The sequence below is a fragment of the Salminus brasiliensis genome, chromosome 13 (assembly GCF_030463535.1).
Source record: "Salminus brasiliensis chromosome 13, fSalBra1.hap2, whole genome shotgun sequence".
In the NCBI taxonomy this organism is placed as follows: domain Eukaryota; kingdom Metazoa; phylum Chordata; class Actinopteri; order Characiformes; family Bryconidae; genus Salminus; species Salminus brasiliensis.
In genome coordinates, this window is record NC_132890.1 from 11183535 (window position 1) to 11205259 (window position 21725).

The 21725-nt window shown below is 40.5% G+C and overlaps 1 protein-coding gene and 1 non-coding gene across 2 annotated transcripts; one reads left to right on the forward strand and one right to left on the reverse strand.

Moving 5' to 3' along the window:
• Positions 1–962: 962 nt before the first annotated feature.
• LOC140576050 (small Cajal body-specific RNA 14) lies at positions 963–1093 on the reverse strand. Its single transcript, XR_011981284.1, has one exon.
• Positions 1094–2187: 1094 nt separating this feature from the next.
• map2k1 (mitogen-activated protein kinase kinase 1) lies at positions 2188–21569 on the forward strand. The gene is made up of 11 exons (XM_072694801.1): positions 2188–2557; positions 12813–13023; positions 15719–15865; positions 17292–17369; positions 17566–17617; positions 17699–17823; positions 18413–18620; positions 18765–18829; positions 18948–19006; positions 19772–19817; positions 19905–21569. The coding sequence occupies exons 1-11, from the start codon at positions 2475–2477 to the stop codon at positions 20016–20018; spliced, it is 1188 nt and encodes a 395-aa protein (XP_072550902.1). The 5' UTR covers positions 2188–2474; the 3' UTR covers positions 20019–21569.
• Positions 21570–21725: the final 156 nt, after the last annotated feature.

Sequence of the window (21725 nt, forward strand, 5' to 3'; positions counted from 1 at the left end):
TGGCCATTTTTCCTGCTTCCAACACATCAACTTCAAGAGCCGACTTTTTGCTTGCTGCCTAATATGTAAATTCCCAACATTGTCAGGTACCATTGTAACCAGATCATCAATGTTATTCATTTCAGTGCTTTTAATGTCATGGCCGACTAGTGTATCCGCAGATGCAGATGCTGATACCTTATGAGACCATTTAAGTGGTTGGTCAACATCCAAATAAAGAGAGGAGGATAAAGGATCTTTGGGTTGCTTTGAGGAAATACCTAGTAAAATGGCCTGTAATCTATTCTTCCATTTAACATGTGCTGAATAACTGCAAGCAAACGCTTAGCCATACTGCCAACGTGCGTGCCAGGGCCTTGCACATCCATAAAAAGGCCTCATTATGCACATCTGCTGCACAAACCTGCCTGCAGAATGCAGCCAATGCAGAAACACTGATCCAATCCTCAACTTCCTTTACAGCATCGCTCACTCAGACAAAAACAAAACACTTGAGCAGGAGGAGGTCATGTAAAGAACTACCTTTCATAAAATGCAGACTTATGTTAGTCTATAAAGATCATGCTTTTGCTTACATGATGCATCATTAATCTGACAGCATCTCGTTTAAGTTAGATCAGATGCATCTCGGTGGGATAGTGCTTGTATCTGTCTATGCAAATCCAGCAATTATCCAACACTGCTCCCAATGGCACCATGCAGGGGTGTGGGGGGTGAAAGAGGGGGGGGGGGTTCTCACAATCTGCTGAGTAAACTGTTCTGTTCTGTAGGACAGTTCAGCAACTTTCAACTGATATATTACACGTCTACCAGTACTGACACTGCAGTGATAAACTGTTGCTTTATGGGGATCTTTTTAGACAGTGAGCATTCTTTTTAGGCCGGCCATCACATGTAAACAGTGTTTTTTCAGTGATTAATGGCTTTGAGCTGGCATTCATAAGAAAATCTGTTTCATTAACATTGTATGAAACCATCGCACAGGTGATCCAGCTACTTGGCAGGTCCTGTCGGTAGGAGTCATGTTTCTGTATGTGACTGCCATAGACTTCAGTGGATTTAACTCACCACTCAAGCATTACAGGACTGTCACACAGACAGCTATCATTTGCTGCCTTAGCCAGGGTTTGAACCCACAACCTTTTGGTCCAGAGTCCCCAGGCTTAAACACCATGCCACCAGAAACCTGCAACAGTGGGTTGTCAAATACCCCATTAACACACACTACTGTTTGAGACAGAAAAGCACAAACTCATTAACATAAATGCATTAGAAAGGGATTAATATATATAGAGATTATATAATTTTCACAACTTTCCTTTTAACTCACACTCACTAAGCCGTGTGGTTTGCCTTTTCAGATTTCCACTAAAACTACCAGGCTAGCTAAATATAACATAAGTCTTAAGAGAACATTCATATCTTGTAGCTTGCCGCAAAGACACCAAACAGTCTGCAGTGATAATAAACTTGTGTCCATTAGATTTTTTGGTCAAATATTCTCTTAGGTCTGCACACAGATCATGCCAACATTATACCTTGCAGTTAGGTGCTGAAGCAAGCTGGCAACTGAACCTCGTTTTTGTACATCAACAATGTGAGCAGAACGAATCGATTCTCCTAGCATGAACGAATCAAATATTTTTAGTGCTATTTCTGCACATAAAAACAAGAACAATCATGTGAAGCCAGGTAGTCTGGTTTTGTATTAAACTAAAATCACCATAATCTATGAAAGCACTAGCTACATATAAGACATATTCAATAGCTAGCTACATTTTTAGATGTACCAGACTCGTGATTCTTCTCCACTTATGATTCTCTCCTTCGATAAGAACTGAATAAATATTACATAGAAATTTAGCTCACGAACATTAAAAAACATTAAACACAAAACAAAAACCTTCTTGTAAAAACAAAAATAGCTAAAAAAAAAAAAACTCTATTTCTTTCTCTTGATAAAAAAAAAAACGTCAGAATCGTATCTGTTCGATTCAATGTATAAGCAGAATCGGTTCGGAAAATGTATCTGAATCAAACAATCACAAAATCCCCCAGTATTAAAGTTTGAGGTGAACTTATTGTGCTGGTTGATCTACCAGCAGGTGGCGTCATTGCCCAGCATTAGCCACGCTGTCCGGAAGACAGATGTAAATATTTTCGTGACGCAACGAACCCATCTCTACAGTCATATCCACCCATAGTGGTGCGGTAATCGTGCCTGTCTTACAGTCCGTACAGCGGGTTAAACAGGGCTGTAGTAGTAGCGGGGAGGAGCTTTTGACTGGTATAGCCTGACTTATATAGTGCTGCCCGTATTTGTGTGCATTTTTCTAAGGCAGCCATTGGGTGTGATTAGCTGCATACCCTATGCATCAGATCGCTCTCTGTACAGCACGCTGGTGTTTCTGCGGATCAGGTTTCTCGCCTTGATTTATTTCTGATTGCTAAACTGCTAGTCGCCAAGAGTCGTAATGCAGAAACGGAGGAAGCCAGAACCGATCCAGCTCACCCCAGTTCCTGATGGAAACGCCGTTAACGGAACCGGTGCCACGGAGTGAGTAGTCTGGTTTCGTGCAGAAGCTTAACCCTAATGAACTGGCTGATGCTTCACTCATCGACATGGGTTTCAGTACTCTGTTACTGGGGCTGCACTGAGCTCACTGTTATACAGTATAGAGCTGTGTGGTATAGTGTAAAGTAGGTATGATATCACAGTGGATAGGCGACTGATCTCTTCAAAACCTTACAGGGAACATACTGTGTTTTTAAAATCGAATTGGCTCCAACCTGACCTGTGTTAACCCTAGGGTCATATTACCTTTCACTTAAAAATCATTGTGTTTATGAAATACGAATATGCTCTTTTCCACTGGGAAAGTGAATGCAGTGTACCTTTAAAAAAATTATGTACACAACTGGACTTTTAAGGACCAGGATTAGGGTGCATTTATTGTTTGTAGCTAACCTTGGGCCACTAAAATGTAGGCCTATCTGTGCAGTGCCATATCCTGACAGTGTTCCTGACAGGTTTCTTAATGCAGTTCAGTTATTTGAAATATTTAAACCACTTTTAATATTTGATATTTTCAAATGACAGATCGACTTTGAAAAGTATCAATAGTTGATACCATTTTCAATACCACGGGACGAAGAATACCACCTCTAATGACTGCCAGCCCCCGGGTCAAGTTTCAAAATGACGCATCAGCGCATCAAATGCGATCATTTGAAACAATAGTCAGCAATGGATTCTTCATGAGCAACAGGGCTTTCAGGGTGACTGCATGAAACGTCAGGTTAGCTCAGGTTAGAGTTCAAACATCAGAAACGGCTGTTACCCCACCAACATTTCAACATTTTCATGGTGTTTATGTGGAGGAATAATAATGGTTGCTGATGCTTACATCTGCAGTGTTAAACCAACACCTACAGTGTTCATATAAGTCTATCTAGACCCACATGAAGACTGTAAGGGTGACCTTACTGGAGATTTGTTGTTGGGGCATTGCTTTCCTAAGAAATCAGACCATAGTACTAAAAGCATAAGGGGCGCAGTTTGCTCTCCACACAGAAAGCCCTTATCACGGTGGTCCAGAACGGCCAGCAGACAGCACTGATTCTTCTTTCAAAATAACCTGTCCAGCCTCTCTTGCCCCCTCACAGCCATAAGTCAGGTGGACAGATTTAGTTTCGAGTTGTTTCCACATAAGCTTTGCCCTGTGGGGAGATAGTAAATTCCTGCTTGGTCTGTCATTAGGGAAAATGAGGGCAAAGGATGTCCAGAACCCCAGGAAAGTCTCAAGAACTCTGTGAATAAATGGAGAGGGTGAACGGTTGTGACAGAGTGCTCCACTTCTTGGAGCTTGAGTGTAATCGTCTCATTTCACGTTGTTAAGCAATGACGGTGAATCAGTTACAGCGGAGACTATCACCATTACCAAACAAAGCCCAGAGCCCAGTGCCGGCCTGTTTGTTCAGAGCCTGTCTGGTGACGCTGAGGGCTGCCTGTCTGTCTGCACCTTCATCTGGCAGGCCTGTGGTTCTGGTCCTCTCTCTCTCTCTCTCTCTCTCTCTCTGAGTAGAGAGCCAATCACAGTGCTGGCGGCCTGGACTCAGTGGTGCGTGTCATTGCCTCTTGTTTCACCGGCGCTCCAGGGCCCAGACACTTCGCTTTCACTCTTATAATTTGGCCTTGAGAGACCATTACTGATTCGAAGGTGGAGGAAGAGGTACAGAGGCGTTACACATGCCGCTGCAGAGATGTAAGCCTCTTTTCAAAGTGAGGCAGGATTGTGTAGGAGGAAATAATGTTTTAGCTGACTTTTTTCCCCCTCACTGAGGTACAGTGTATTCACAGCTTGAAGACCATTGGTTACAGGTTACACAGTCAGGTTCCTTCATAATTAACTTGTTAAGGTGTTAACAGAGCTTTTTTTTTTTTTTAGAGAGGTTGGATATAAAATACAACATTTAGAGTCTGCGTTGTTCACAGTGGTGGGGATGGGAACCATGCAAATACAGTTTTAATGCCTTGAAAAGCAACCAAACAGAAGAGTATTACACGTAAAGGTTACAAATACGCAGCAAGATGCTTATAACATTTTTTCATGATAGCCTGGAGACAAGGGCTTGGCCTAAAACATATTTTAATAAATACATTTAAGGTGAAGGGACATGAAGGGAGCTATGAGGCAAAATAGTGCCCAAACATATCATATTTTTCAGATTTACCACCATTTTACCATTTTCATCATCACATATTACTCAAATGAGGCTATTGTGATACTCGGGTGCACTTATATAGTCATAGTAGTGATGGTAAGAATAATAATAATAATAGCAGAAACATGTACATATTTGTATATTTTGTATTTATTGTATTTATTGTATTTATTGTCTTTGTCTTCTGTCTTGTGTTTTGTCTATTGTCTGTTCACTATTGAATAATGTCCTACCTATTCTGCACCCTATCAGAATAACAGTAACAGTGTTTTGTTATACTGTACAATCCTGTATTAGTATACTGACAATAAAGTTTAATTGAATTGGATTGAATTTAGTAGCGTCCATGTAAACTTCAATGTCAAAGAAGAGCCTGATGGTCAAACGTCTATCACTGTCATCCCGGGCAGGTGGGCAGTCATTTACTCAGAAATATATAGGGGTGGCTCAGTAGCTGCAGGTAGTGCCTGTGTTGTGCAGCTCCAGGGACTTGGGGTTGTGGGTTCGATCCTAGCTCAGGTGTCTGTGAAGGTTTTTGGTGTGTTCTTGTGTCTGCATGGATTCTGCTAGGTGCTTTGTGTTTCCTCCCAATCCTAAAACGCACTTAGTAGGTGAATTGACAACAGACTGGGCATTCCTACCTTGCACCCAATAGGTATGTGAGAAAATATTGATTTATTGAAGTATCCCAATATTATGCTTACAGGTAAAGATTGGTGGCAGACAGTGCTTCATTTTGTGTTGTGTTTAAACCCCTGACTGCTAGATAGCAGCGTCTTCAGATCCCACTGTTCTGATTGCCTAAAAAGTGAACTTATTAGATTAATGTGAATGATGGTGTGTTTTTATACTAAGCCAGTTTGTTGATTTAAAAATGGTATTTAATGCATCTAAAATAAGATTTAAATCTCTTGCTTACAGTAATAAGCAGTATATTGAATCATAACCCCTGTATCATGCTACGAATTGTGGGTTCTTGCCAATATACAGCCATAGCACCAAATGATTCCGGGTTGGCTCCAGATCTACCTTGACCATGGAGATTGGCTAGGAAGATGTCTTGCATATACAAATTCAGTAAAATACTATATTTGTGTTGTAGACATTGTGACCAATAGTTTCTTTCACCACCACTTTAAATAAATCTGTACAGTAAAGTGTTTCAGACCAAACCACTCTAAATGACTACCCCCCTTCCCATTTAAGTGGGATAGGCCTACTGCTAGGTCTAATACGAACTAGGCAGCTCTGTACACAACCTGTTTGTTGCTTCTCTGTGTGTGAGGCACACAGTCCAAGGCTTACATCCAACACACATTCTTCTGGGTTTGAGTGAAGAATTCACATCTTTACAGTGAGCAGCATCAACCCACTTAAGAGCAACTGTGGGACAGGAGCTCATAATACTGAAGAACAGGGAGTTCTAGGGGGCTTTTTCAGCATGACAAAATAGTAGACTACATTCCATTAGTGAGGCCAGGACAGGTTGTGGCGAGCAGGCTTTGGAATGTGTGTCTGCAGAGCTATGATTCAAGCTTGCGGAAGCTGGTTTTATAGAGAAAGAGGCTTTGTGGAATGCCTCTTCCCATGGTGAGTAAGAGAAACTGGAAGTCACAACGGACCAAAGTGTGTGTGTGTATGTTGTGAGGGGCTACAGTAAGTCCTCTTTCCAGCTCACTAACACTGTTATGTGGTGGCAGTCATCTGTACAGAGTACTGTCATTTATCTGTCAGAGGGCCGACTTTTTCCATTATCAGGTTTAATTAGCATGATGAAGCCTTCTTTGGGCATTGGTATTAGTAAATGTGAATCTCCTTGTATTAAAATCGAGCTGCATACTTTACTGTCTTGCTCTTTTATTTGACCACCACCTTCACAGAATCTCAACAGAAGTAACGGTGTTGGTGAGTCATTCATGAGTCTATTTTTTCTGCCCTTTATTGGAAACAAAAGCCACTCAAACACATATATACACACTGTCAGGATGTGGGGTCATGTACATGTATTACATGCAGTGTGTAAAAAAAGGACTAAGCCTAAATATAAACCTATGTCAGGATATGGCATCATCATAGGTGTCGACTTTCAGGCCTAACCCTAAACCTTACTAATACTCCTAGCAATTTCCAAAAATGTATACACTATATGTCCTAAAGTTTGTGGACACTCCTTCTAATGAATGCATTCATCTACTTTAAGCACCCACACAACTGTCTTGTGTAGTCCCTGTAGAGGAGTACTGCCAATACAATAGAAGACTCTCCAGCAGATAAACATTGACATAATGCCTAATGTCAGGTTAAAGGGGTATAAAGCCCCCAGCATCGAGCCGTAAAGCAGTGGAACTGTGTTCTCTGTAATGATGGTGCTCCATCCAATGCATTTGGAATAAGGTAGAGTGGTGATCATCCTTCCCTGGACAGTAAAGACATCAGTTACTCCAACAAAAGCAGGATAAACTCCTTTTTAATAGCTTTCAGTATTTTGGTATCACAGCAAATGAGCAGGTGCCCCGATACTTTTGACCATGTAGTGTAAAGTCTGGACCATTTTGTTTTACCTTATAGGTTGTAGGTCTAATTTTCCTACAAAGTCAGGACATTTATGTCCTAACAAATGTATGTTTTCCATAGTTTTTACATATACACTGCAAAACATCCTCTTAAATGTTGTCTAAATGTCTACGATTTCTCGTTTTTAGATCATTGTTGTAATATTATAAGATTATTATACATTTTTTTTACTTGTTTTAAGTGATTTAAGGGATTTTATCCACTACAATGGTCTCATTCTATTGGCAGATACTTTTGCTTAATAAAATAAATAACATTATATAACCTCTGTCAAGAAATAATGCTTGAAAAAAGCAGTATTATCTTTTTTATAAGACTGTTTCAATAGATAAAATTAAAATAACATGATAAAAACAACAAAAAATAGTAAAATATGCTTACAACAATGTAAAAGCCTCAGCTCACGTTCCAGCTCCACACTGGACTGCGTATTTTCTTCTCACTTAGAAGGAATGTGTAAACCTCAATACTACAACAGCCTGCCTCCTGTTTGACCACACTCTTGTCTGAGTGTATTTTATTTACCTCCAAGTTGAGGCCTTTTGGATCCTCATTCCTGGAGGGGAGCGGTACATTTTAATCAGTTCTGGAGTACAGGTTTGTTAGATGGATACTTTTCTGAGCATTTTCCAAGAATGCTACTTGCACTTGTTGGCTACTCAAGTATAGTAAGGAAAGTGCTGTGCTTTCAGCTGTACTTCATTTTAGCCATTAATAATAATAATTATTAATTATTATATAATTCATAATATTTGAGGTCCACCATGTCACCATAGAGTGTCAGTATTCTTCAGCTTCATAAAGGGCTTCCCCTGTAATTCAGTAAGTGAAGATTTTTGTACCTGGTATTTTTTATTAAACATTTTTTTATGTTTTATGTTTTTATGTTTAACAAATGTATGTTTTCCATAGTTTTTACATATACACTGCAAAACATCCTCTTAAATGTTGTCTAAATGTCTACGATTTCTCGTTTTTAGATCATTGTTGTAATATTATAAGATTATTATACATTTTTTTTACTTGTTTTAAGTGATTTAAGGGATTTTATCCACTACAATGGTCTCATTCTATTGGCAGATACTTTTGCTTAATAAAATAAATAACATTATATAACCTCTGTCAAGAAATAATGCTTGAAAAAAGCAGTATTATCTTTTTTATAAGACTGTTTCAATAGATAAAATTAAAATAACATGATAAAAACAACAAAAAATAGTAAAATATGCTTACAACAATGTAAAAAATTAGAAATGTTTTTTGCGCAGTTCTTTTCAAGGCTTGCTGTACAGAGCACCCATACTGCATACTGTGTGCCCTTTCTTAAGGTTTCATAAGCACATCCAAACAGAGAATGTCTTAGCTCCAATAATAATAACAAAGAAATTGTTGACTGCCCCAGTTGTCCCCTGCGACACTAAATCTGTGTGTCTGCCACTGGCCAGACCACACAGATAAGCAGGCAATCGGCTAAAAGAGCGCGGTTAATTATTAACCACCTGGCCTGGAACTGCGCTACCTGCTCTGTGGCTCAGAGAAATGTGTACCTGTCTGCGGTTTAACACTGCCCAGCCTCAGCTCACGTTCCAGCTCCACACTGGACTGCGTATTGTCTTCTCACTTAGAAGGAATGTGTAAACCTCAATACTACAACAGCCTGCCTCCTGTTTGACCACACTCTTGTCTGAGTGTTTTTTTATTTACCTCCAAGTTGAGGCCTTTTGGATCCTCATTCCTGGAGGGGAGCGGTACATTTTAATCAGTTCTGGAGTACAGGTTTGTTAGATGGATACTTTTCTGAGCATTTTCCAAGAATGCTACTTGCACTTGTTGGCTACTCAAGTATAGTAAGGAAAGTGCTGTGCTTTCAGCTGTACTTCATTTTAGCCATTAATAATAATAATAATTATTAATTATTATATAATTCATAATATTTGAGGTCCACCATGTCACCATAGAGTGTCAGTAATCTTCAGCTTCATAAAGGGCTTCCCCTGTAATTCAGTAAGTGAAGATTTTTGTACCTGGTATTTTTTATGTAAGTTGGCATTAGAGAGTCATTGTTCCACCGAAGCAACAACACCTTTACCTGAGTTGCTTTATTAAGTTTTGCTCTTTGGATGAGACTTGGCCGGTGGCATGTGCAGCCTGGCGTGCACAAGCAAGCTGTGGACTCTCCCACAGGCAACGCATGCAGTTTTCTCAGGGCCGCTCATCGCCTCATCTTCACACACCGCCCACGCCACCCACACACACATACACACACGTTCGTTTACTCACTCGCTTACTTACTCACCCATTCCCTTTCTCTTTCCCTCGCTCATCCACGCACACACGTGCGCACGCTTTGGACTCGTCGCCATGGTTATGTGTTGGCGAAAAGAGAGAGCACTTAACCCTCACATTGCTGTGGGTGTTGGTGATGGAGAGAGAAAGAGAGCCCGAGATTTGAGGCCTCTTGTGTGGCGCTCACTCTGGAAGGTCCTTAGCTGTCCGTGTTGTGCTTTTGGTCCAATTACGTATTGGTGTCCACTTCTGAGCGAGATTTGGATGTAAATTTATGTGTAAGAGCATCTCATAGGCGGTGCTGCTGCTATTGCTGATGCTGGCCCAACAGTGGAAAAACATATTTTACATCTGAATGGCTGGAGTCCTTGAGACTGGGCTTTTCAGAGCTCTTTGGTGCACATGGAACACGATTTCTTTCTTTTACATCAAGGTGAGATTTGTTATTGGTGCTTCGAGCCACCATGGCACCATAGCAACTTCAGGACAGCCTCCAGGAGCACAGCACTGAGGAGTCTCGAGTCAGGCTTACTCCTGCACTCAACCTGTGGGTGCCAAAGAATACATTTACTTAGTATTCAAGTTTGTTGCGGTATGAACTATTTGTATGTGAATTCGTTTTGGGCAAAAAAAGTTTAAATGTGATGTTACCACCCTGTTTACAACCCTGTTGTTTTGCCATGCCGATTTCCCTTGTATGAAGGGCTTGTGGGGTGATAGACACTTTTATTGGCTGGTCTACGGGACTACTAAGGGGTTAAAGAAACCTACATATTATAGTATAGTTTTAACATTGCCTAAAAAATACACTGTAATTTTTAGTTACAGTCTTTCTGGATAGTGTTGATGTCCTCTCGTTGTGTCCTCTCAGTGCCTTGTGCTATTAACAAGCTCAAAAGACTTCCCCTTCTGATCTGTGTTTAGCTCCAGATTAGTAGTCTTTTTTTTTCAAGGAAGTGCACAATTGAGAGACGAGACTGTAAAAGGCTAGCATTAGCTTTTAGCCAAGCACTGATTTTCGCTTGCCTTCCTAGTTTTCGTTTTGTTGTGGGCTGAGTTTGAACTCCCCGTCTTCAGACAATGGCGCAGGGAAAAAACGCCATCCCTAGGCCCGGTTCTGCTGGATTTTACAAAGTAGCAAGGTTTAAAAGTAGCCTACCCTTAAAAAAGATAATTTTAAGGTCCAATAGACATCTGAAGTTGTGTGGCATTCTGTAGTCATTGTTGTGTTCTTAGGACCTCTGCGACTCTGACAGGAATGAATGGAATTGTTGAAAACCACAGCTGTGTCACATATTCTCTGTGGTAAACAAAAATGTTCCAAACCCGTTATGTTTTTCCCTGTGTACATTTGTCTCTGGAACGTCACTGAATTCTCTGAATTGCGAGGTTGTTAAGGAGTAAAAATGTGAATATTGCTCCATCCATGCTTTAAGCAGTCACCACTCCCGCCCATTAAAATGACTTTACACTAAACCACCAAGTTGCAACACTGTTATATAACAGTTGTACAGGTGCCCGAATTTTTTGCTTCATGAAGAACCTCTGCTGTTTAGTAAGTGAAATCAATAGTTGGGGAGTTTTTGGACCTGATACTGTTTTAATGAAGTTGTTTATTTTGGCATGTTATCATGAGATTTTCACATTTACCTGAGGAGCATTTTGAGCCCCTCAACACCCCTCTCTGGATGCTCAGTCAGCTACTCAACCTCTACTGTCCTCTCAACTGCCAAAGAAACGTAACTAGGTGCTCCCTTTAGGGTGCCACTCCAATGAGAGTATAAGGAATATACAGTTCAGTTTTGTTTTGAGAGTGTGTGAGTGTATGATTTAAGGTGAAAAGGTCATTACTTGCTAGCTACATTAGCCTTTTAGCTACAGTGCCAAAAGAACAAAACGTCAGACACCCAACATGCTTTGGCCAATTGACCTCTACTGTAGGTTATGTCATTAGATGCTATTTATCTATAGCAGTGAGAGCCTCTTGGGGTAGTACCTTATTTACTTATTTGGGGTAGTAGCTTATTTAATGCCTTATTTCATAGAGCAAAATGACCAGACTTTAGCCAGTGGAATATATGCCCCAATGATGCCATGCAAACCAGTTTAGAAGAGGGGTGTGCCACTGTTACCACACCATCACATTAGCTATTGCAGTGGTTACAGTTAACAGATTCCTGCAAATTATGTTCTAATGTAATTAGTTCTGAGTGAATATTACTGCAAAAATCCACAAAGCAAGTTGCCACAGGATCTGCATTCTTGGTGGCCAAAATGTGAAACGCTGTCGTCAGTGGCAGCAGGCAGTAAGCCATGTCTACCTCTGGATAAGAAGAAAACTGGAAATTTGATTAATTTAAATCAATATCTCAGCAGTACATCATTTCCTGAGAGGCTGACATGACTTGGAATCAATAGAGTTTGATCTTTTAATCAGTTAATCGCTGAAAGTGGCACGACTGTTCCACGTGCCTGGCCTTGCCTGTATTGATGTAACGAATGCTTCATTCAAAAATGCTAATATGGCTGGGTTTTAATATGAATGAATGAATGGGGAATGAAGGAGGACATTCCATTTAGGTATTGGTATTTGGCTGCTGACGTTCACTCATTTTTAGCAGTGTTTGAGGTTTTGGCTGAAGAATTCCTCTACAGCTGCAGCTCTGCAGTAGTAGAGAGGAAGAGATTGCTATGGGAGGAGAAGAAGAAGAGATGGAGAATAGAAGGTCAGGGAGGTTCATTCCACAAACGGAAAGCTAAGGAAATGCATCACCATGACAACAGAGCCGAAGGAGAGGCACACATGCTCAGAGGAACTACCAGTTTCCTCAAGCAGTGTTCCTAGTGTCTACTGTCTTAACTTAGTTACACCCACACACACACACACATTTACTTTGGCCATACTGTGTACAATAGCCCATTCAATCGTGTTACCTTTGTCTTGGCTGAAGTATTGAGCATGTTCCTGGATTGTTATTAATGTTGGTTTCCATTAATCCCAAGTGGGGAAGTTCTCATTGCTTCTACAGACAGACCTATTGAGCACATGCATAAAAGCATGCACTGCTCAGGACAGTGATGTCATCGCCTGCAAATGTACTGTACAGCACAATGGCCCAGTCTAAATTCCACAGATCCTCCTGGATGCCATAGTTTTTGTCCTTCACTGTTATTGTTTCACCTAATTGTTTCTTGTAAAAGTAATTAGCATGTGTGTTTGTGTGTAGAACAAACCTGGAGACCCTGCAGAAGAAGCTGGAGGAGCTGGAGCTGGACGAGCAGCAAAAGAAGCGCCTGGAGGCCTTCCTCACGCAGAAGCAGAAAGTTGGGGAGTTGAAGGACGATGACTTTGAGAAGATTTGTGAGCTGGGCGCTGGAAACGGAGGTGTGGTCTTCAAGGTTTCACACAGACCCTCTGGACTCATCATGGCCAGGAAGGTAGGTTTCAGCACATTAATATTTTTGCTAATCATTACAGTATATATCCGAACATCTCCAAAATGGCTTTGATAGAGAAACGGTAAGGTAAGGATGATTGGACCAACAAAAATGGTCCAAAATGGGCAAAACAAGGGCATAAATAATAATGTTTGCATAAATAATAATGTTTAACATCTATAATAATGTTCCTTTGCAAGCTTTTCTCATATGTTGTGATGCTTTTAAAAGCCTGTGTCATAGAGGTTTACCTGGCAGTCATGTTACAAATTGCGACTGGGGTGGGGCTTCGTGGCTGGACCTTTTAGACATGCACTCATCATATAGATGTCTGTGATGCTTCTTCAAACGTTCATAGAGGTTTGTGGTGTTGCCTTGTGGGGTTAGCACCAGTGCTCAACATGTCTTGCACATGTTTTGCACGTCTATGCACGTCAGCTACTCCCACACACATGATGTGCTGTTTTCCTCTGGTAGTTAGTCGTCCACTGGAAGGCCTTACTCATTTGCTCGTTATCTTTACCTGACATCTTGTGTCAGGTCGCTTGTTAATTCATAGTTTGTTGAACACAAAAATATCTTTATGGTATATATATATATATATATATATATATATATATATATATATATATATATATACAGTGGGGGATAAAAGTATTTAGTCAGTCACCAATTGTGTAAGTTCTCCCACTTAAAAAGATGAGAGGCCTGGAATTGACATCATAGGTAGACCTCAACTATGAGAGACAAAATGATAAATTCTGAAAATCACATTGTCTGATTTTTAAAGAATTTATTTGCAAATAATGGTGGAAAATAAGTATTTGGTCAATAACAAAAGTTCATCTCAATACTTTGTTGACAATGACAGAGGTCAAACGTTTTCTGTAAGTCTTCACAAGGTTGGCACACACCGTTGCTGGTATGTTGGCCCACTGGCAGCGTAGTGTGTTACTGACGGTAGCCTTTGTAACGTTGGTCCCAGCTTTCTGCAGGTCATTCACTAGGTCCCCCCGTGTGGTTCTGGGATTTTTGCTCACCGTTCTTGTGATCATTTTGACCCCACGGGCTGAGATCTTGCGTGGAGCCCCTGATCGAGGGAGATTAGCAGTGGTCTTGTAGGTCTCCCATTTTCTGATTATTGCTCCCACAGTAGATTTCTTCACACCAAGCTGCTTGCCTATTGCAGATTCAGTCTTCCCAGCCTGGTGCAGGTCTACAATTTTGTTTCTGGTGTCCTTCGATAGCTCTTTGGTCTTCACCATAGTGGAGTGTGACTGTTTGAGGTTGTGGGCAGGTGTCTTTTATACTGTTAACGAGTTCAAACAGGTGCCATTAATACAGGTAATGAGTGGAGGACAGAGAAGCCTCTTTAAGGAGAAGTTACAGGTCTGTGACAGCCAGAAATCTTGCTTGTTTGTAGGTGACCAAATACTTATTTTCCACCATTATTTGCAAATAAATTCTTTAAAAATCAGACAATGTGATTTTTTTTTCAAATTTTGTCTCTCATAGTTGAGGTCTACCTATGATGTCAATTCCAGGCCTCTCTCAATTTTGTAAGTGGGAGAACTTGCACAATTGGTGACTGACTAAATACTTTTTTTCCACACTGTTTGTGTATATATATATATATATATATATATATATAGGGGTTATATGTCATTCTCCATAAATATTTGTTGTTGTATACCATATATATATATATATATATATATATATATATATGTAGTTACTAAGTAATACACCTTTCTGTGTTATAAGCCTAATAATAAGGGGTTAAATTATTACTAAACCACAAAAAACACAGTAAACAACAGTGTTACAGTATTTTATAGAAGAGTTCTTTGCTGCCTAGGACACTTGGTGATCTCCAAGATGTGACAGAAAAGCAGTGGCATAGGAAAGGAATACTTTTTGACCTCATTGATAGAATACAGTTGATTACCAAGGACAATAATCTTGACTGCCTGTTGACTGTGTTTATAAGTGTGTTTCAATGGGTTTTCTGTTCTTTTGTTTTGTGGATACAGGAAAACATATCCAAATTATTTCCCTGGTAAACAACTGGGTACTGTAGATGAAACAGATAAAGACAAGAGAAAGAACAGACCCGAAACACGCCTTTAATGGTAGTCATGGAAATGGAAAATCCAAATTATTGTCTATGACAGTCAAGCGCCACATTTAGTCTCTATTCGCCATCTACGCACAGAGATATCTGCAGCAGTTTTGGAGTAGCAGGCAGCTAAACAAAGCTGCACTGTACCCTGTTCTCCAATATCTCTGGTAGGCATTGATTTTTGATTTCATCATGTCTTTTTATAGAACACAAGGCCAGAAGTTAGCTTCTACTTTCTGCTCTCTGGATAAGGGTTGTGCACTGGGAGCGCTACATGACAGAGGAGATATCTGATTGCATCTCTAATTAAATGGACGTTAGAACAAAGAGCATTTATTAAATTATGAGGTTTGTTCGTAATCCGATGTATTCACGGCTCACAGCATGCGAACATGACAGAGTGCACGGCAGTCCACAGCGGCTCACGCGCTGTACTTCTGCTTCACTGAGCCTGCTTGCATCACTCAGCTTTGGGGTCTTGCGTGCCTGCTGGAGCCCATGTGTCGATATCGCCCCACACCACTTTACAGAACTACATTTCCCATGATCCATTTCTCTTCTGTGATTCTTCAGCTAATCCATCTGGAGATCAAGCTGGCCATCAGGAACCAGATCATCCGGGAGCTGCAGGTCCTGCATGAGTGTAATTCGCCTTACATCGTGGGCTTCTATGGGGCTTTCTACAGCGATGGCGAGATCAGCATCTGTATGGAGCACATGGTACAACTGTCTGTTACACACACACTACACAGAGTACTACTTGCCAGGTTTTCGTTACATTGTGTAAACATTTGAAAGGTGCCATAAAATGCTTTAAAATGACTCTGTACTTCAGCTGTACTATGATTTGGTATAATTAATGAGTATACAACTTTGGATGTGGCTTTACCTGCCTATTTACAACCCTGTTATTTTACCTTACAATGCTGATTTTTTTTAATTGGCTGATTTGTGGGGCCGCATCAGCCCACTGATGTCTTGCATAGCTTAGCATTGTAACGAGAACATTGTAATGACTTTTTGTAATTATTCTTGAGTAGTATTCCCTGCCAGATAACATGGCTGTCTTCTCAGCACACAGTGTGGTGGGCTAGAGATAAGATTGTATCCTGTCAGCTTAGCCTAGGCATGCGACATGCAGTGTGCCCCTTGATTTCCATGTGCACAGCACGTGGATACCCTCATTAGCGATTCTTCTTCGGTTAGCACTTCTTCGATGGGCCTAGCGCTCAACCTTTTTAGCCTCGCTTTCATGGTCTCCTGAAGTAGTCTGTGGCATCAAAAGCTTTCGCAAGTGGGTGGGGTTTAGATTACCATTGCAGGCATAAATACAATGAGCCTGGAGTGTTATGTAACAGTTTTGGGGTTTAGAAGAATTGAAATCCTCTAAATGACATTTCACAGAATGATATTTCTAGAAATGGGTACAAATACTGTGCTTGATATCTGAACCCTTATTTAACAACAGTTTTTTTTACAGGAGGCTTTGACTTAAAACATAAATGCTTATAATACATGCAGCGTGGAGAGGAAAATGTTGTAAGGCAAAATAGTATTATAAACAATCCACAGTCCAATGAAAAACATGTATCTCCAAACTGTTAACTTTACAGGAGAAGGCCAAAATGCTCTTACCTACAATTGAAGTCAATGTAAATTATTTATGTCATATGTGATATGTCATTGAACCGCAGCAATATCATTTTATAATACATGCAGCATGAAGAGGGACATGCAAAGTGTGGTAAAACACATATCAAAACATATGCAAAACATATTAAGGCATATTAAGGCATGGTGGCCCTTGGTTCCAATCACTGACTAATATATTTGATATAGTTTTTTTAATTGATAGAAAATCCACTCTACGAATGCTTTACCGTCCGTTTAAAATGAACACTTTCTTTTAACATCTACAGAATGTTCATTACTGTTTCACTGTAATTGTACCTGATTTTGCTGTGTCAGTTGTGGAAGGGAACTCATAAGCTCATCAGATTTTCTGTCTCTATAGTTGCAGTGTTTCTACAGTCTGTATGTTGGCAATGTTCATTATCCTAATGCTATCTAAATCCACTCAGAGCTGTTTTTATAAATATTTAGGGAAATGAATGCACTGAACATGAATATTAATTTTCTAATACAGGATGGTGGCTCCCTGGACCAGCCCCTGAAGAAAGCAGGCAAGATTCCAGAGCAAATATTGGGCAAAGTTAGCATTGCGGTTCGTACCACTGTTGCCCCTCTCTCTTGCGAGCAGTCACGCTGTAATTAATTGATTGGAACAGTTCCAGAAAGTTGGATGGCAAGAAATGCAGGCTGGGCTCTAGCCTAAATGAAACATGATCTATAGTGAACTGTTGATGTTTCGTGCGTTGTGCTCATTCTTAATGTGCTACTTCCTGCCCTCATGCTCTTAGGTGATCAAAGGGCTCTCCTACCTTAGAGAGAAACACAAGATTATGCACAGAGGTGAGCAAGCTCGGTTCCTCTGACCGGTCCCCATTTCCTGTTCATTCCTCCATTACATGAGTTCCTGTTCCTGTCTTGCAGATGTGAAGCCATCTAACATCCTGGTGAACTCAAGGGGAGAGATTAAGCTGTGTGACTTTGGTGTAAGTGGACAGCTTATCGACTCCATGGCCAACTCATTTGTGGGCACCAGATCCTACATGTCTGTGAGTCACACTTCCCTTGTTAATCAAATTCCTGGAAAGCTGTGCAAAATAACCTTGTTGTTTTCCCTAGCTGTGAGGCTTTACTGCCCATTAACATGAACCATTCCAGGCTTATTATTTTACTAAGTGCATTTTTTGTATATTGTCGATGTCACACAAATGGAGATACACAGTTTTTACGTGACAGCAACAACACAGCAGCCAGAGTCAGAGAGAGCAGAATTGGCCATGCTCTCTCCGGATGGGTAGGTGGCGCTCTCTCCCCTCATCACTGTTTAAGCAATGTTGGCTGGTGTGGTGGAGCTGATCATGATATAGACTCATATAGACTATCTCAGTTGTAGGCCTTTTTTAATGAGTGTACATAATCCTTTTTGCCAGAAGTGATTTACAACAGTTTATTAGTTTAGCACTGTACAGTCATTTTAGTCTTTAGGCTCAGTAAGCAGTCTGCATGTGGTCAAGCTTCTCTGCTGGACATCTGAGTTTGAGTTGTAGCTTCTAATAAGATTTATCTGCTTTCTTGGACTGTTTATCGTCATATCCCTTCCTCCCGGCTCAGACTCATTTCCCCTCTCTCTCCCTCCAGCCGGAGCGTCTGCAGGGCACTCACTACTCAGTGCAGTCTGACATCTGGAGCATGGGTCTCTCCCTGGTAGAGATGGCCATTGGGCGCTTTCCCATCCCACCGCCTGATGCTAAAGAACTGGAGCAGATCTTCGGCCTCCCCATGGAGGGAGACCCCTCGTCCAGCGAGGCATCCCCTAAACCTAGGCCCCCTGGCCGACCCAGCAGCTGTGAGTGCCTCCAAGCATAGAATGAAGGACTGTCTAGGAACTGTGACATTACTCTAAGCTTGTCTGAGTAGAGGATATGATTTATGTGGGTGCTGGGCTGTTATTAGAAAAAAATCAACCCTGCTTTGTGTTCTTGTTTCACAGCATACGGACCTGACAGCAGACCCCCAATGGCCATCTTTGAGCTGCTTGACTACATTGTCAATGAGGTACGCACTCAGCTGTTTCTGATGGACCAACAGGCCATTGTGTGGCGCTAAATGAATTAAAGTGCAGATTTGCCAACAGGCTTACTTTGGCATAACTGAATCATCTTTCTATTTTCAGCCACCGCCCAAGCTGCCAAGCATCTTTGGCACTGAATTTCAGGATTTTGTTAACAAATGGTAGGAGACAACTGTGGTTTTATTTTAAAGGGCTGTAAATCCAGTTTAAAACACTAGACTGCAACGTACAGTTTTAGAGAGCCACTGCATGTTTCAGTACCTAAAAGCCTACTGCGCCATCTAGTGTCCGGAATATAAATATCAGGTCATTATACAACCTGGCTAAAATGCAGTAGATGCACTATATATCCAACGGTTTGTGGACACCCCTTCTAATGAATGCATTCAGCTACTTTAAGTCACACCTATTGCTGGCATTGATGTGCAAATTCACACACACACACACACACACACACACACACACAGCTTGTCTGTACCCTGTAGAGAAGTATTGCCAATAGAATAGGACCCTTTGGAGCAGATCAACATAAGCCCAGTGGCACCATGTCTAATTCCAGGCATGGGCTAGAGGGGTGATTGACATTATTGAGCTGTGTAGCATTGGAACTGTATTCTCTGGAATGATGGTGCTCCATCCATACTTTAGGGATGACTTGGGGTGTTGAGGATGAGGTGTGGTTGTGATCATCCAACATTCTGACCAGCACCCTTGTCACTGAATGCAATCAAATCCTCACAGCAATGTTCCAAAATCTAGTACAAAAGCCTTACCTGGACAGTAGAGATAGGTACTCCAACAAAAGCAGGATAAATTCTTTTTAATACCTTTGATTTCAGAAAAAAACAATGAATGAGTAGGTGTCCCAATACTTTTGTCTATACAGTATATATGTAAATATATTTGACTGTTTTTTTTTCTTTTAGCTTAATCAAAAACCCTGCAGAGAGGGCAGATCTGAAGCAACTGATGGTGAGGAAACACAAATATCAGAATTTTCATTTCATTATCAAAGATCACACAGATCACTACAGGAAGCTCTGATGTTGTTCTGTTTAGGTCCACCCCTTCATAAAGAAGTCAGAAGCAGAGGAAGTGGACTTTGCTGGGTGGTTGTGCACCACTATCGGCTTAAATCAGCCAGGGACCCCAACACACAGTGTGGGGATGTAAGAGGGACTTCCTTCCCTTTTCTAAGCTGAATATCATCACTGTCACGCAAAAATCAAAGCAACTTCAAAGGAGAAAGGAAAAAAAACTTTAGAATTTTTAATGGATAACAATGTAAAATGATTTTGGAGCATTTATATTGGTCCATCCATTCTGAAAATTTCACACAATGTAAAGAATAACTGTCAGATTTTAATCATATCAAAAAGTGACAAACCGTAAAAATGTTTTTTGCGCGACAGCGACAATCTACACAATAACAAACACACACACACACACCAGTGTTTCTATGTGGGCTTAAAGTTGAAAAGCAGTTTGCCAATCAGTTCAGTAGCCAATCACTGCCTCTTTTAACCCCTCACACTGATGTCATAAGTATTGAGATGAGGTCTATGGAGCATGCTGCTGTAATAATCAAGGCCTGCATTCAGCAGTGGAGCCTTTTTAGAACATTTCACACACAGAGAGAAAGAGCGTGATTAGCTCTGAATGAAATATTTCTCTGCTGAAGGTGGTCCTGTTAAAGGATGCACAAATTATGTTTCACCGAAAAAAGATGTCAAATAGCCCCATAAATACGTACGTACGTATGTGTATGCTGGATGTATCAGAAAATAGGCGTAATCCTATAGGGTAAACAGTTAGTGAATCCCAGCTCAGCTGTTTAGTCACAGGGCCTGAGAAATCCTTGCTGCTCTCCTGGGAACACAAAAGCCATCACCTGCATGCTGATACTGCAGGAACTCACGTCGAGTGAGTTGTTAAAGTGAACAACCAAGACCATTTTTTAACACAGGCTAAAATGCTCTTATCAGTTTTGCTTTATTTTTTTTTTTTTAAAGCAGTCAGTGGAGTTTGGTATTGGCAAGTAATCGTGTTAAAATGAGTCAGTATAAAAATAGGTATGAATGTCATCCAAATTGGGATGGCAAACGTGTTTTTGCCGCTGTTAGAATTTTTGCATCACTGCCTGTTTACACTTGCTGTTGTGGCCAACTTTGCTGGGAATATGCCCATTTATATATTTAGGTTTTTAAGTTTGTTTTACAATGCTGTCATTTTAAGAACTGTTTTATCAGGCTGATTTTATAAGCTTTACAGTCGTACAGCCAATCTGCCACAAGTAATCAGTTGTTCTTGTGACCCTGTCCTGTTCCAAGGGTTGAGACAATTTAATAAAATTGTAAACAGCTAAAAAGACTCTCCCTAATAATGCACTGCGGTAGAAATAAAAAAAAAAAGGAAAACTGTATGAATGTCATCAATTGTAGTTACAACCGTAGTCCTTGTTCCTACTTAACACATTATTCTTCCATTGCTGTGCTTTTGACACCAACGCTCATGTCCAAAAGCAGTCCTGGCCACTTTACATCAACAGTGTCATTACTTTTAATCTGTGGAATACTTTATTTGAACTTTTCCTTGCCTTGCTTTTCCTTTCTTTTTATTTCGAGTGTAAAGTTTGTGCAGGCCTATTAAGTTGTCATTTGAGAAAATTCATGCTACTATAAATTGTTATAAATTATAATAAAACATGATTTATTTAACTGAAAATTGGTAAATAGATTTTTGTGACACAGTAAAAATATTCTATATTACTGAAAAATGCTTATTTGGCCTTCTGTGTTATGCATCACTACAGGTTTTCCTTTACAGAGAAGGACCATTTAAGCATTCAAGCAGTTTTTTGAGTTGTGATGGATACATATA

Excerpts from the sequence above, each read along its gene's own strand:
- map2k1 (XM_072694801.1), top strand. The coding sequence starts at position 2,475 with ATGCAGAAACGGAGGAAGCCAGAACCGATCCAGCTCACCCCAGTTCCT. Across the intron at positions 17,618-17,698 it reads ACACAAGATTATGCACAGAG|ATGTGAAGCCATCTAACATC; the intron begins GTGAGCAAGCTC and ends CCTGTCTTGCAG. Across the intron at positions 19,007-19,771 it reads CAGGATTTTGTTAACAAATG|CTTAATCAAAAACCCTGCAG; the intron begins GTAGGAGACAAC and ends TTTTTCTTTTAG.